This window comes from Frieseomelitta varia, unplaced genomic scaffold (assembly GCF_011392965.1).
Source record: "Frieseomelitta varia isolate USP_RPSP 00005682 unplaced genomic scaffold, Fvar_1.2 scaffold_545, whole genome shotgun sequence".
In the NCBI taxonomy this organism is placed as follows: Eukaryota; Metazoa; Arthropoda; class Insecta; order Hymenoptera; family Apidae; genus Frieseomelitta; species Frieseomelitta varia.
In genome coordinates this window covers 519,625-536,015 of record NW_025110307.1, presented here as the reverse complement: position 1 = coordinate 536,015, position 16,391 = coordinate 519,625, and the positions used below count along the sequence as shown (strand labels likewise).

Genomic DNA, 16,391 nt, shown 5'->3' with positions numbered 1-16,391 from the left:
CCACAACGCGGCGCTAGTGTTTCTTTCTTTCCCCGTAAAACAGAGAAATCTTCATTTGCGAAAAAACCTAATTTAGCGAAATGAATTGTGAACTTTTGTGATTGTATTACCCTAATTAGACTCTTAGCTTTCTTTTCACACCTCATTTGACCCGTAAAATACAGAAATAAGTATTTTTATAAATAATTAGTACCACTGCGTTACCGCTAGATGGCGCCACCATGTCCATTTTGTAACAGTTCGCATTATTTACGGAAAAAACCTAATTAAGAGTAATAATTTGCAAAATTTTTTATGTGCCTCCTTAAAATTAGAATCCCCGCTTTCTTTCTATGTGTGTTTTGTCCTGGAAAAACGTGTGTGCAAAAAGTTGGATTTTTTTTCAATAGATCGAAAGATGTTCTTGTCGCACACTATTGCTTTCCTTGTCTAGCGTCATTAGACAAGGAGGACACTAGCGTGCGACAAGGACAGACATATACGCGCGATGGACAAGGAAGGCGATAGCGTGGGATAAGGACAGACATATCTGTGCGGTTATTTTGCTTGGGGATTACGAGAGTAATGATTGTGATTATAATAGATGAGAAACTAATTTTTTTGATAGAAAGAATCATTTATGGTGATTCACTTGATTGCTATTTTATGTCTAAACGAGTTCAAATATGTTTCACTGCGTTTGTGGTATATTGAAATCATTTATCTATTAATATAAATATTGATATTTTTGATATAAACTGTAATTAAATAATAATTTAATAATATTTCAAACACTAAAGAAAATATGAAATTTCAACAAGAGGTTGATTTCTGGAATTTTATAAATTATTAAATAAAAAATTAAATAGAAATAATTAATAAAATTAATAAAATATTATTTACAAACTATAAGTAATATCATAATTAACTTTTTACGAAATCTATAATCCATTATTAACAGATACATCTCTATTATAATACATTACTTGTAATTAATAATTATAAATAAATCTTAATTACAGATTGCCCAATAAAAATTCTGTATGTAATATATCAGTTTAATCTGTTTTCTAAACTTTAATATTTTGTCATAAATTCAGTTTTTACTAATTAAGTAATAAAATCTGTGTTATACATTTTAGTACTTAAAAATATTCCAAATTTTAACATTGCTCCATTTTTAGGTTCGATAAAAATATTTTCTTCAGTAGCCCAATCATTATTTGCAATCTCTGAAAAAAGCAATAAATAAATCAACACAACGTAATTTATACATTTTTAAGAAACTTAAATATACAATAAAAGACTAATAAATATATTAGACAGTTATATTTAATGTCAGGAAATAGAAGCAAAAATTTTAAAAAGAGCATTATTTTTAATATAGTAGTAAATACCTACTTGGTTTAATTTCTGATGGCTTCGAAAATAATGTTACACGTGATTTTTTCAAGAGAATTTTTTCCAAACATCCTAATTTCACCAATATCTGTCATAAAAATAAATTTTACGAAATTTAATAGAAGTACTTAAGTATAATTAAAAAATTTTAAATACATACTTAGACATATAATTATGAAAAATGGTTTATTATAAAACTAATATAACACACCATACTATATAAAAAAATAATTGCAATATTCCATTAAAATAGAATCTTACAATGGAAATTTTATTACAGAAAATAAAAAGTTAAAATTATATAATTATCTACAGATACTAAGAATTTACCTCGATCAATTCTCGTGTATGACATGGTTGAAGAGCTGGGACAAATCTATATTGTATTTTAGATAACGCTATACCTGGATGCGTTAAACAGTATGACAAAATTGATCCCAACATACGATCAAATACTCTACGATTTAAAACACCATCTATTCGAATCCATGGTTTTATAACTACCTTTATTTCTTGTTTTGAACTAAAACAAATAAAATACATTTGAGTGCCATCTATTTTGTAATCTATCTAGAATAACTTGATTGAATTTTAAATTGTACAAATAAATATTGAAACGAATAAATAAATAAATATAATTTCATTTACTTTGAATTTAATTGCTTCACAGGTTTAGATGTATCTTTTTGGTGATGTAATTTAATCCTTTTTCTTGGCATTCTTTTCTTCATCTCCGTATTATATTCTTCATCACTATGACTAGATGTATCTTTAGTAGAATCTTCACTTTTATTTTCATTGCTATCTTTTATTTCTAGCTGAACATCTTCTCCAGTTATATTTCCACTGGCAATTTTAGATGATTCTTTTTCCAATAATTTAGTGGGACTTTGATTGATTTCTTTTATTGTATTTACATCATTATCTTTGTTTGATGCTTCTTTAGGTTCTGTCACATATATAGTTCCTTTCGGCACTGGTATAAGTGATTCTTTCTCAAGACGGCATATTTTATATGAGTTTATTAACCAAGAATCAACATAACGATGATGTATATATCGGACTACAGTTACACCAGATCGCAAAAATAGATGATTATTGGTAAAGAAAGAAACAATTTGATATAAATTTTCTCCTAAAAGATCTTCAAATTCATCCTGTGAAAGAATAATTAATTAAAATATAATGTAAAATATTCTACTTTTAAAATATAGTTCTATTTATTCCAAAGAGATATTTACTTACTATCAAATCTTGAATAGTAGCTCCAAATTCTTTTTTGTCACATACAAATTCATAAACTGTGTCCATATTGTTCAAATTCAATGAAAAATCATTAGGTAAAATTTTTTTTAAATCAGAGAATGAAATATTATTCTTAGGAAAAACTGCAAATTTATTTACTTCTTGTATTAAATCATTTATAGTATTTAATCTTAAAGGCAATAAGTCTGAGGGTATTGGAAGATCTCTAAAAACTTCTCTGACATTTTGTGAATTTGATCGATATAAAGAATAAAAAACTTTAAACATATTTACTACAAAATATTCATGTGCATGATGGCTATCTGCTACTGTTAATTCACTTAATTCTTCTCTCATCCGTAATAAAGCTATACGATTATACCGCTTGTGTATATCATCAATTTTGCAACATGAATTCAAATAATTCTGTTCTGTAGGAATATTTTTTAAAATATCACTAACACGTGTAAAGCCATGTTCACTTTTTCTTGATTGTAATGAAATTTCAAACTCCTTATTTGAAATATCTTTTTCATTGTTACATTTTACATTATTAATTTCAGTTGTTTTATTGTTGGAATGTTCCTTTGAATTTTCATTTTGTATTTTATTTGATATTTCAGTTAAAATAACATCATTCTTTTGCAATACTTCTTCACTCTTTTCTGCATTGACGATATCATGATCTAATATTATTTTCTTTGGAATAGGTTCATTTAAATCAAACATTTCATTCTTTCGTTTTTTTCTTTCAGATGTAACTAATTTATTCCTATCTGTATTCAATTGTGGATTTAAATGAGATGAAGATGGACTTTCGATATTTAATATTTTATCCTCATATTTATTGCTTTCACTTTCTGATAATAATACAGAATTATATTGTACCTGGATTTCATTTTCAAATTCAGACAATTTATTTAAACTTTCTTCAGTACTGTTTATTTGCACATCTGTTTCCATTATTAAATTCTCATCACAAAGTGTTGAACGTTCGACATCATCTGTGTTTAATACAATTTTAGTTCCATCTTGAAATTTAATTATATTCTGTTCATCGTCAATTACATTACGGCCGTTCTCCTCGTCAGTATCGAAATTTATTTCGTCATAGTCAATAAAAGATTTCGCATCTTCGAAATTTCTTTTCTCACCTTCAAATTCTTGTAAAAGTGTATTCTTTTCTGTATCCAAATCCGAAAAGCCCTCTTTATTTAATTTTCCATTAGCATTACATATATTGTTATAATGTACAGTATCAACTTTAGAATCGAAGCTTTTGTCGTTATGCTCTTCAAGATCAATTGCACTACTGTTTTGCAAAGAAAATTCTTTTATAAATTTCAAATTATCTAAATTAGCTAATACATCTTGATATCGTTTAGCTATTCTAAAATATGTTTCATCTTTTTCATTTAATCTAGGATCAAGCATTATAACTTGATCGGGTATTTCAATATCAAAATCTATTTGATCTTGTACGATATAGTCATGTATAGCTCCTATTAAACCACCAGTAGTTGGAAACACTTCAATGCCATTAAAATTATCTGATGCTTTACTTTGATCATTCATTTGGTTATGACAGTACCAATTACTAAGTTTATAGAAAACATCATATGATTCTTTGAATATATTATACGGCCATTTAGTGTGAAATTTATATATGTAATTACTGCTTAATTGATACTGAGAGCTACTCATCGGCATATAATTACCATATTTTCTTATACTAGTCAATTGATTCTTTTTAATGGTAACCATTTGATCGCTACGACTTTTTGCCATAGCATTTCTTAATAACATCTCTGGATATTGCTGATATATTTTGAATAATTGGTATGCCCAGGATCTTCTGTCTTTTCCACAACACATGGAACTATTAATGACAGAATTTATGACTGAAAAATGTATATCGTTGACATTCCGAATATCTTTCGTGAAACCACGATTATAGAATGGTTTTGTAGGATGTACAATTTTATAAAATAAATTAAATTCTTGCACTGTTTTTGGCACAGGCAATGGTTCTTTAGATCCAACATCTGAAATATCATAGTATTTCTTTGCAATATAAGTAATAAGTGATTTAAACGCCTCTGTAACTTGTTTTTCATATTCAGAGGAATTTTTATGTTTTTCTTTAAGTTTATCCACAATACCACCAAAGCGTTTTTTGAGGAAGAAATTCTGTTTGAGCTCTTCAACTCCTAATGCAACAATGTCAACATTTCGTTGTTGTCTGAGCATATATAAAAGTCGTCGTTGACAAGCTCTTGATGTTTTGTTGTGTGAACTGTATGAATATGTTCGTAGTACATCTCTTACTGCCGAAAATGTTATTACTTGTTTACGTGGATTTGGACAAAGATATACCATAGCTACTTTACAAACAAGCAAAATCTTATCCTCATATGACTCCCAATTTACTCGTAACTTATGCATCCGTTGCAATGCTCGATAATCAACTTCGTCATATTTTGTTCGTTTTTTATTACTACATTTACGAGGTAATACTCTCCTAACGTAGGATTTTTGCTTCGCACTTCGTTGACATGTCAATGCTTCATATTTGTTCTGCTGATCCAAATTTTCACTATTTTTAGTTTGTACCTTTTTTCTGAATTCTGTGGCACTTAAAGAAGGTGGTCCAGATACTGTTTTCAGACCGGAAAACTCAGTGAATCTAATAGGTTTTGCTTTTATTTTAGAAAGATACGAATCTCTTTCATAAACTACATTTTGCTGTTTTTTTGTCTGCTGAATTTCAGAACTAGAGAAACCCCAACTCCAATTTCTTTTAAGATGAGCAAAACATGCTGAATCTATTCCAGCAGCACCTTTGTGATCTCCAGGTACTTTACCGGTATCTAATCTCGCAGCTTCTTCTGGAGAACGAGCTACCACTGCGTTGATCATATCAATTTTCTTATTTAAATCTTCTAATACTATATCTTTTCCTTGAACAACAAGTCGACCGCCTAATGGTGTGTTCATACATATATTCCACATATCATACCAGTACTTCTCAATTACCTGAATTTCGTCAAAGTTATATTTAATTATGGGGTAAGATTTATCTTCAATTATGTGATAACCAGGAGCAGAAGATGTCGTATCCATTAGTTCGCTACGACGATTCACGTAAATAAATACTTGATCTTTCTCTTTTAATTTTTGTGGACCAAATTGTATTAACCCAATATAACATAATCTTGTTATAGTTTCATGAATATGAAATATATACTTTCGTGAATAAAGTAAAGAATTTCGAACGTCAATTGGTAAATCTCTAACTAAATAATGTTTTCGAATAGGATGATTTATATATTTATCCATATCTGGTATTACAAATGAAATGTAATGAATCTTTAAAAATATCGATAAAGGAAGTCGTAAAAGAATATCACACATTAATGTCCATCCTCGAGACCAGCCTGAAAATCATAATTTTGTTCCTTGTTACTTTTTTTAATCCTTTATTACAAATTATATACTGATTTTAAATTTAAATATAAAATAAATATTACAAATTAGAATAAATACTATATTAATATATAGCAAACTCTCATATCCGCGATCCGAATAAATTAAGTAGAAAATTTCTAATATTCCAAATTTTTAAATCAAAGAAAGACGTAAACGAAATTTTAGAATTAGAAAATTATAGAAAGTTAATATAAATAAAAATATAATGAATTAACTAAAGTAAAGAATACTCATAAAAGTAACTTACCATTATATTGTGGCAAAGGTGGAATAAACATTTTCCAACTAACATCTTTAGTATAAATTGTATTGAATTCTTCTGCTAATTCTTCTGTAATGTTAAAATCATTATCTCGCAAAATTTTTATTTGTTCCGCTTTCGAAAGAGTTTGATTGCCAGGATGTTCATAAACCAAATAAAATAAAAAGGTATGTAATGCTTGCATACGAAGAAATTTCGGACTATATCCGTATTTTCTTGATATTCTCTAAAAATAAAAGAATTCACAGATTTAAAAAAATAATAATAAATACTTATATTAATATAAATTAAACTATTTTATCATACGTATAATTAAAAAATACATATATATATTTAAAAAGCAAAATAAGTACTTACAGGACCACATTTAGAATTTGTAGGTATTACTGCAGACTGATTTTTTCCAGATTTATTTATAGCATTATTAATATCTTCATTAGATTCAAATTTTATTGCATTTTCTGTATGTTTCGTAGATGATTTAAGTTTTTGAGAAGTCATTAAAAAGAATTTTAATTTTGCTTGTTCTACAGCTGATTGAATAACAGCACTATTAACATCAATATTTGGGTCACATATAAATTTTAAATGCTTCTCTTTACCATTTCCATTGAGAGTTATTTTTATATGTTTTACTAAATTATCTTTCGCAAGCTTTTGCAACAATCTTATTAACGATTTTTTATCGATTTTCACATCACACCCTTCTTTATCTTCTTCCTCATGTATTATCTAAAATTAAATTTTGTGATTAATAAAAATAATTTAAAAAAACAAATATATTAATTACATAGTAATATATACATATTTCCCAATAATGTTTTAAATTTTACCTTCATCAATTTTGCCGTATCATCAATGACTTGATGTTCTTTCACTGATTCTATAATCATATTAGCTCTTCGTAATAATCTATATGTAATATTTGTTACATTTTTCTTTTCACTATTTTGTACATCTTCCATAAATCCATACACTTCATTTTCTGATTTTTCTTCATTTGTTAATCTTAAAACTGTAATGTCAACTTTTATATTTTTATATGCTGCTATTGCCTTTTCATTTTTTGATAATTCAGAAATTTGTTGTAACATATTATTAGAGTATGAATTTTTTTCTTTTACTTGAACTTTGTTGATTTTATCTGACAAATAGTTAGACAAAGTGCATTTGTATCTATTTGGACGCTTTGTTATACGATATTTATATAATATTCGATTAACTATATTAAACGTTTTTTGCAATTCTACTTTTTCAATATTTGACTTTTTTTGTAAAAAGTCGTCCTTACTCACAATATCAGATTTCAATACCTTTCTCACACTTTCTTTTTCATCATCAATAACAGTATTCTCTTTTATCGTCTTAGTTTTTTCTAAGTCATCACTTTCAATTGCAATTTGTTTTGTAAGCTCTTTAATTTTATGTATTTCTTTCTTAAACTGTTTACTTAACTTACTAGCTTTTTCATATTTTTTTGATACATATTTTGTAATCCTTTGTCTACCAATATCATTCATATAAGTAGCAACAATATTTGTTTTAACTATATTTCGCAAAATTGTCCGTGATTGAAGTTTTGTTAGCCCCATTATTTTAGCCAAACTTCCTTGGCATACACCATCAATTTCATTAGCTTCAATTATTGTATTTGCTTGTTTCAAGTAAGGTACACCATATTTATGATTTGAGATATTTAATTCTAAGAAAAAAACATATAATAAAAAAATTTAAGATATGCAGATAAAAAATTATTTTTTGACAAACTAAAATATAATTTTTATATTTTAATATACTTGTTATAAATATAAATTTTTTTAAAATAATACTAATTCATAACAGAATAAGACATAAATAAAAGTTTGAAAAATACTAGAAATGAACTAAAATATATATTCATTAAAAATAAAATTTAAAAATAATTAATAATAATTCCTAATTAATAATTGTTAAAATATTTTAAATTATACTTTTTATATTTATTTAATTTTGTAAAATTACGTTTCATATGGATATATTGTAGGATAATAATAGTAACAAACCATGAGATTCATCTTCGTCTTGTATTTCATCTTTATTCCATGCTTCAAGGATATCAATATTTGGCAGTAATAGCTGTACTACTTTAATTCTCTTCTCCTTTATAGGATTATTCTTTCGCTGCCATTCTATTGGTGGTGCATTAGGATATAAAGTTCTATATGGTACTCTCTTATTTAAAGATACAAACATTTTTTTCAATTAAAATAATTACGATTATACAATTAAAAATAAAATTGAAAAATATGTAATATTATTACTTACAATATCTGTTTTCACAACTTTTTGAAAAAATGAAGTTTTAAATAATTTTTTTATTGCATTTTCAATTTGTAGCTTACGTTTTATTTCATCATATTCTGCAACACAATTAGGTTTTGACTTGAGAATTTTTATAACTTCTTCAGCCAAGAAAATTATTTTTGGTTTTCTTTCAACAAAGAACCTTGGAAGATGTAAAAGACTCCCATTAGAACTACTGCTACCACTTTTCTGATGATATATTTGCTTTGTTATTAACTTATAGCGTAATAAAAATTTTCTGTGATAAAATAAACTTTTAGGATCCTCTTTTAATGCACTAAGACTAAGTTTCCCCTGAGTAACTTCACCATGATATCGTGATCTTCCTACTCTTTCTAGAAAACAATATTGTGTTACATTTAATTCAAGTATTGGAGATACTTCATCTCCCATCAGGGCATGATTTCTAGCAGATTGTGATGCAACAATAACTAATTTTTGTCCATATTTTTTTGTAGCCTCATCTAAGTTAAGGCTTCTTACAATTTCTGTGACATCTTCTCGAGTATAATAAGTAGAACAAGATCCTTTAATACCATTTGAAACATCATTAATAGGACAATGTGGATAAATGTCTGGCGGTACATGTTCCTATTCAAATGTATAATTTTTAGGTCTTGTAATTTACTAATATAGTCCAATTTTGATCAGGATACTTACTGGTTCCAATATAATACCTAAATCAGGATCCACAAACTGATAGCGATCGAAAATTATAAGTGGTTCTCTTGCAGTTTCCAATTTGTAAAATGCAAATTCTCTGATCTGTACACATATTGACCACAATTGAATCATAAATGGCTTTGAGAATGGTAAAGGGTTATGAAGTCGATGAGCTAAACGTAACCATAATGCTGAAATGAAAAAATTATTAATATAAGAATAAAAGCTGTTACAAATGATATATTAATATTGAAAAAATAATAGTAGAATTTAAATTTTATACAAAAAACACTGAACAAATGCAAACTTATGATAAATAATACTTGAAATATCTGATTGAAAATTAAAGAGAATAAATTCTTCTCTATGATTATTTGACTATTACAAAATATATAGACATTCTCATAAATTTATAATCAACAGCAATATAAATTATAATTTAAAAACTATGATACTGCTTTAGTATAATTATCTAATTTAGTATATATTACTTCAATAATGTATTACATTTATTAAAATTTGGAAATTAAATATAATAAATAATAGAAAAATATATAATTAATAAATACATTACTAGAAACTTTTCTACTTTTGCAAAATAAAAAGATAACATATATACAACGTTATAACAAATATTAATATTTATACTAACCTTCTATGGTAATACCATCTAAACCTTCCAATGCGACCTCATCAATTATTGAATCTACTAAATTAATTGATGGATATGATACCATGTTTAATTATGCTCTAAAATATAATACACTATAGTACAAAATATCTTCTATATTCATATTTTAAATATTACAGTTGACATATAACAACTTATAAATGTCAAAGTAGTACTAGGTACTAGATACACTACATACTACATACAGTACATGCTCTATATATTTAGCATATATGGTAAGTTTCTTTTAAATAAGAAATTATGTTACTGCTTATTTGTTATTGTTTATTTATTTGGGCACAACTATAATTATTATAATCATAGTATATTATTTTTGTACTTAATTTTAGTTATTTACATAGCAATATTTATTACATCATACACACAATCTTTCATCTTCATTTTTTTTTAGCAAAAATAATACATTTTTTCATTAAAAATATTTTATGGGTATGGATCTTAATATTAAGGAAAACGTAAACATTTTTTGAAAAAACAATATTTATTTTTTTTGTATATTACAATAATTTAAATATGTAGTTTTTTTATTGTAAGTTATTTTTTATTTATGTGAATATTGTACAAAGATATAAAAAAAGATAGTATATCTCAACTAAAATATATAATAAACACACATCAACTATAAAATATTTTTCTAAAATATATTTAAATTATAAATAAATTTCTTTTGTTATAACAAAAATAATTGTTTCAAAAAATGATTTAAAACATTAAAACACATACTATCAAATTCTAAGAAATTAAGTTAAGAAATTATATATTTATATGTATTTGAATACTATAAAAGCAGAATAATTACTTTTTTTCTTCTAATTAAATCATTAAGTAAATTATTGATAGAAGCTATGAATGATAAAAAATTCCTTATTACTCAAAATTACTATTAATTACTACATCTAGTGGCATTACTATAATTAGTGAAAAAAAGATTATTTTTGTCTATTAATGTTTACTTACTTTACTTTTTAAAGTTATTAGTTACAAATAAAAAATATTCTCTGTAATATATACATTTAATTAAAAAATATTTTCTTATAAGTTGTCTTTCAAGTTGCTATAAAATTATTTTTCTTTTTCAACTGAATTTTTTCATGTTCATGATTAAAGATTTTATTGGAGCGTTTTCTTTTTCTTAAAAGCTTTTTATTCTGTTGTGATTGATGTGAAACATAATCGTTTTCATTATTAATTTTCAAAGATGATGATGAAAAACTAAACTTATCTAATTTTACTTTTTGCAAGTTTTCTGTCGCTGATATATTTATTTTTTTAATTTGTGATTTATCAAAAATAGAATATTTATCTTTTATTGAATCCGTACATTCCACATTTTTGTATTTTGAATCTTTTATATTTATGGAATCTCCTTTATTAGTTATTAATTTATTAAAAATTGCTGTTGATATAGGAATTGGAATAGGTATAGGGATTGGTATAGGTATGGGTAGAGGATATGGTACAAGAACTGTAACGGGGGGCAAAAGTGTTGTAGGTAATGAATGAAATAATTCAATTGGATTGGATTTAGTTGATGAAAATATGTTAGTTTGATTCTGACATTTTGTTTGATTAGATTCATTTATACAAGACTTAGATAAAGATGGAATTTCATGATGCATTAAAGATCTAGTTGAATCTGTAAACCAAGACGATGATTGTAACATATTTTCTGATGGGCTGTCATGTTCCTTGTCTTGTAAATTTTTTATGTTTTTTACATGTATGTTCCTTCCTAAAAATGTATTACTATTTTGATGTGAAATATGATTTATGTTGTCCATCATATACTTCTCTGTAGAATCATTGTTTTCTAAATAGTTCACTTTACAATTAGTTTGATTAATTATGGAATGGCAGCATTTGCTTTTCTCATTTGCTAAAGTTTGCTCTTTATTATATTTGTTACTCTCTGTATAAAAGTTTTTTTTGTAGTCACTGCAATTATTAGATTTTGTATTTTTTAAACATACTGAATCCTTTTTTCTAGATTCTTTTTGATGAAGTTCTACTGATATCTCGCTATCAATTTGTTCTGTTTCTATTGATCTGTTATCACAAAGAGGTGATGATAAATTATGAGTTAAGTGTGTATCAACTAAATACGTATTTTCTGCAGGATTATTTAATGGTGATTGACAACTTCGAAACCATAATTCTGGTGTTATTAAACAACTTTTTTCTGTATCATTAAAAGAAACATTATTTAAATCTTGAAGCATTAAATGAGTTTGTGTTTCATGACAGAAAATATTGATTTTGTATTGATTTAAACATTTATTACTACAAAATTGAAGTTGATTTTCGCCATCCTGAAAAGAAAAATACAATTAGTAATTTGTAATAATTAATAATAATAAAAAATAAAATAATAAAAATAAATTTCTTTTAAGTACTTAGTGTGCTATATTCAATTCACATACTTGAAGATCAACATAACTAATTGGATTCCGTACATGACTGCACCAATCGCATGTTTTTGTTTGTTTAAAAACTGTTCTTCGACTATCTGCAAAACAGGCTTCACTACAAAAGTATCCCAAAGCATTCATATTATAAGAAAGAGAATTAGATCTTCCCGACTCAAGTGTTTGAATAATTTTACCACACCAAGAACAAGATATATTATCTATAAAAGTAATAAAAATTATAACAAATTCAAATTAAATAATTTATATTTGTATATAAATGTATTTTATATATAATTATATAAATATAAATGTAATATATGTTTTATATGTATAATTTTATACTTTACCTGAATAAATAGAATTTGGATAAGTTTTATATGGAAATGTAGATGTAGTACCAAAAGATACTGATTTTAATGGTAAGGGAGATATGAGTTGTCTATTCATCGACATTAAATTATTATTGGAGTAAGACAATGGTATATTAGAAATTTCAAAAGCTGAATTAGATGTATTCATTATTGGAGATTTTAATATTAGTTGCCTTGAAACAATATCTTGATTAATTTGAAGTGCTTGATTTTTTGTATTTGTATCAGATATAGATGTAAAATGATCCAGATTTAAGTTTTTTGTACAACCACTATCTACTTTATCATAGCCATACCATCCTAATAACTCACTCATTGCGGTTGCTGCATATTCCTGCAATAATATTTAAAATGTTTCAGTATTGTTTAAATATAAAAACAATTTTAGTTAATTATTATTATGATTTTTCATATTTCATATACAAATAGTACATAGATAATAATATTAAAATACATAGATAATTATATTAAAAAATATAATGTATAAATATATACATATAAAACACATTAAATTTTTTTCTATATTTAAAAAAATAATATATGTAGCATACTTTCATACACATTCGTTTCTAGGAACTAGACGAATATATATTAATTCCAATATTTAAAAAAATGATCGAAATTAATGATTTTAATTTGCTAGCAAATAAATTTCATAAAGATAGTTGTTATTATTATTCTAATATTAAAATAAATAAGTAAATTGTAGATGAATTATGATTAATTTTCAAGCAAAAAATAAATAATTTTCAAGCATATTAATTCCAGAACAAAGAAATTATAATGAATGAAATTGGATATTCGTGTTAATTAAAATGGAATACGGATCAATGGATTGTGTTACATTTTAATAGTAGGCATGTATGTATATGGATTATGTTGTTCTCAAGTTACTTGTATATGTACGGACTTTTAAAATACTAATGAACTAATATCTTAATGATTATTGTTAATGTAATTATTTTATTTATTCCCTGAAATTTTGTTTGTCCATGTGAAAGAATTAATTATATCTCATTTTAAATTAAAAACTAGTTATAATAGTTAATAAATAAAAACTAGTTATCGTAAATAATTATTTAGTATTAATATGATATTATTTTAATAATGAAAAAAATAATTATATAAAATACAAGGTATAATATAATATATTTTGACATTTAACTTCCAAATCACGTGACAGTAATTGGCAAAAATTAAGTATTTCTCGAACAATACATATTTCTTATTTACATTAGCTAAAATACAGTGATTTCTTCGTAATTTTTATACAAGATTATCATAATAATATAATTAAAAAATCAAAATAAGAAATAAATTAAGATAATTCTAAAATTAAAAATAAATGATTATTAATAACTGTTTCGTGATTTTATTTTATTAATAGTTAAAACATTTTATCAATAATTTTATATTAAAAATATAATTTTACGTTTTCAAATTTTTATATTTATGTTTATGTTAATTTTGTAATACATTTCATGCATTCTATCGACTTAAAATTTAGTATTTTATTATAAGTAAAAATTAATAAAAATAATTACCACAATATACTATAACAAAAACAATGTAATAATTATTAAAACAGAGTATTATAATAATTATAAATTAATATATAATTGATTTAATAATAAAATGTTAATATTTTAAATTCAGTTCAATGAAAAAATCTTTTTCGTATATTTAATTATATCTCATCTTTTTATGAAATATAGAAAATTTTTATTACTCTCGTAAAATTTTTTAATGGTAAATCATAAATGACAAACAGTATAGTAAATAAAATAAAAGGTAACGTAATGTAAATACATACTTTACCTGAATTTCATCACGAGTTTCTTCTTTAATTTTGACCGGAATATTTTCTTTAGGTGAACGATTATCTCCATTATCTTCAGGCAAGAATGGAAATACTTTTCTTGCGTTTTCTTCAAATTTTTTTAAAAATAAACTAACTGGTCTATTGTCCATCACGAAATATCAACATAAATTCAAAAGTATTGTTTCTTTGAGCCTTCTAGTGGAATTCCAAAAAGTTAGTATCAATTTTATTTTTATATGATTAAATGTTTGATTTTATTACAAGAATATTAATTATATTAGATTCATTCAAGTATATTATGTATTATTTCAAATAAAATTTGTGATTTTGTGTATTTACTGATTTCACAACTAAATTTATTTTTATAAAAATTAATGCTGTAATATATCAAGTTAATGAGATAAAAAATTTTTCTATCACTTGCGATTATTATTCTTTTTCTTTTTTTCCGCTTTTAATTATTTCATCGTATTCAATGTCACAAAATTTACAAAATTTAATTTTCAATTACTTGTTAAGTATTTTTATTAGCGAAGCAACTGCTTTTATAATATATATTGGTGTAATCATAAGAAGTAGTAGTTTAAAATTCTAAACAAAATTTATATTAAAATAGAGATACGTATATATTCGAATAGGTAATACTATAGCATCAAATTGTGCCTAATCAAATTTCACTGATATTTTTAGGCCACTAAGGTAACACAACTTGTGTGAAAATAGATCGCATAAATAACTCGTCCAGTATCTTCTCCTTCTTGCCGATTTAACAGAAAATTTCTTTGCACTTTTCAGATATTTATTTTTTAGTCATTTTATTTTATTTTATATATTTATTTTTAGTCACGTTTTATTTTATTTTTCAATGTTTTTTTTTAAGACTTATAATTTAACTGTAACATAGGATTCATAATTTAATTACATATAGAATATTTTAGAGAGATATAGAAGTTTTAAATTATCTATATATTGAAAGTATATTTCATAAAAATTCATTGGTTCTTTCTTTAGATAAATATAACACGTATTCAAACAAATGGAATTTGCATCAATAATTAAAAATGTATTTACAAATTACATATTATAATTCTCACTCGTATTGTTTTCTTTGAATTAGAAAAAAACGAATTTTTTTAAATCAGACTTTCTGATATGTATTCATATGTAACGAAAGAAATTCAAAGAAAATAAAAAAGGAATTAATGAATTTAATCTTATGCGCGCACTTTTTTTAACTTTTGCGATCATTTATAGCGTTAATTTTATTCGAATTTTTTAAACATGAAATCTCGGAAAAGATTAACGAATAATAATGAATGTAAATAAAAATAACAATGAATAATGCAAAACTAGCCGTAATTATTTCATTACAAACCGTTCGCGCTTGTCCAAAGTCGGCGTTGATAAGAACTGACATCTTACACCCACGACCGCTAAGCGTCGACTAAATGTAGATTTTCGCAGCTCTTAGTTAAATACCGCAAAAGTTTATACTACAAACATATTCAAATACAACATACGCTGATTAAATTAAATTCATTTATATTTTATCTTTTTAATAATTGTCTTATGTTATTAAAACGTAATACAGATTAATATATGTACGTATTATTTAAGAATAAATTATACAATAATTTTAATAAGGATAAATTGATTTAGTTATTGATTTAATTATTAAATTAAATAAGCTAATTATATTTTAATGATTTTTATCTAT

General features: G+C 24.5%; 2 protein-coding genes across 4 annotated transcripts; both read right to left on the bottom strand.

Annotated features, from left to right (window-relative positions):
- Nucleotides 1–1,071: 1,071 nt before the first annotated feature.
- LOC122533680 (general transcription factor 3C polypeptide 1) lies at nt 1,072–10,260 on the bottom strand. The gene is made up of 12 exons (XM_043663613.1): nt 10,035–10,260; nt 9,380–9,573; nt 8,681–9,310; nt 8,419–8,587; nt 7,210–8,078; nt 6,734–7,108; nt 6,362–6,602; nt 2,626–6,062; nt 2,029–2,537; nt 1,711–1,903; nt 1,381–1,468; nt 1,072–1,211 (listed from the first exon to the last, which is right to left on the bottom strand). The coding sequence occupies exons 1-12, from the start codon at nt 10,117–10,119 to the stop codon at nt 1,090–1,092; spliced, it is 6,912 nt and encodes a 2,303-aa protein (XP_043519548.1). The 5' UTR covers nt 10,120–10,260; the 3' UTR covers nt 1,072–1,089.
- A 332-nt stretch (nt 10,261–10,592) lies between these two features.
- On the bottom strand, nt 10,593–16,203 carry LOC122533688. 3 transcript variants are annotated; one of them, XM_043663631.1, is made up of 5 exons: nt 16,049–16,203; nt 14,671–14,869; nt 12,829–13,186; nt 12,494–12,699; nt 10,593–12,382 (listed from the first exon to the last, which is right to left on the bottom strand). In XM_043663631.1, the coding sequence occupies exons 2-5, from the start codon at nt 14,821–14,823 to the stop codon at nt 11,120–11,122; spliced, it is 1,980 nt and encodes a 659-aa protein (XP_043519566.1). In that variant the 5' UTR covers nt 14,824–14,869; nt 16,049–16,203; the 3' UTR covers nt 10,593–11,119. The 3 variants fall into 3 exon arrangements, with proteins under 3 accessions (XP_043519566.1, XP_043519567.1, XP_043519568.1); XM_043663632.1 differs by having other exon boundaries at nt 14,671–14,866; nt 16,050–16,203; XM_043663633.1 differs by lacking the exon at nt 16,049–16,203 and having other exon boundaries at nt 14,666–14,770.
- Between the last annotated feature and the right edge of the window lie 188 nt (nt 16,204–16,391).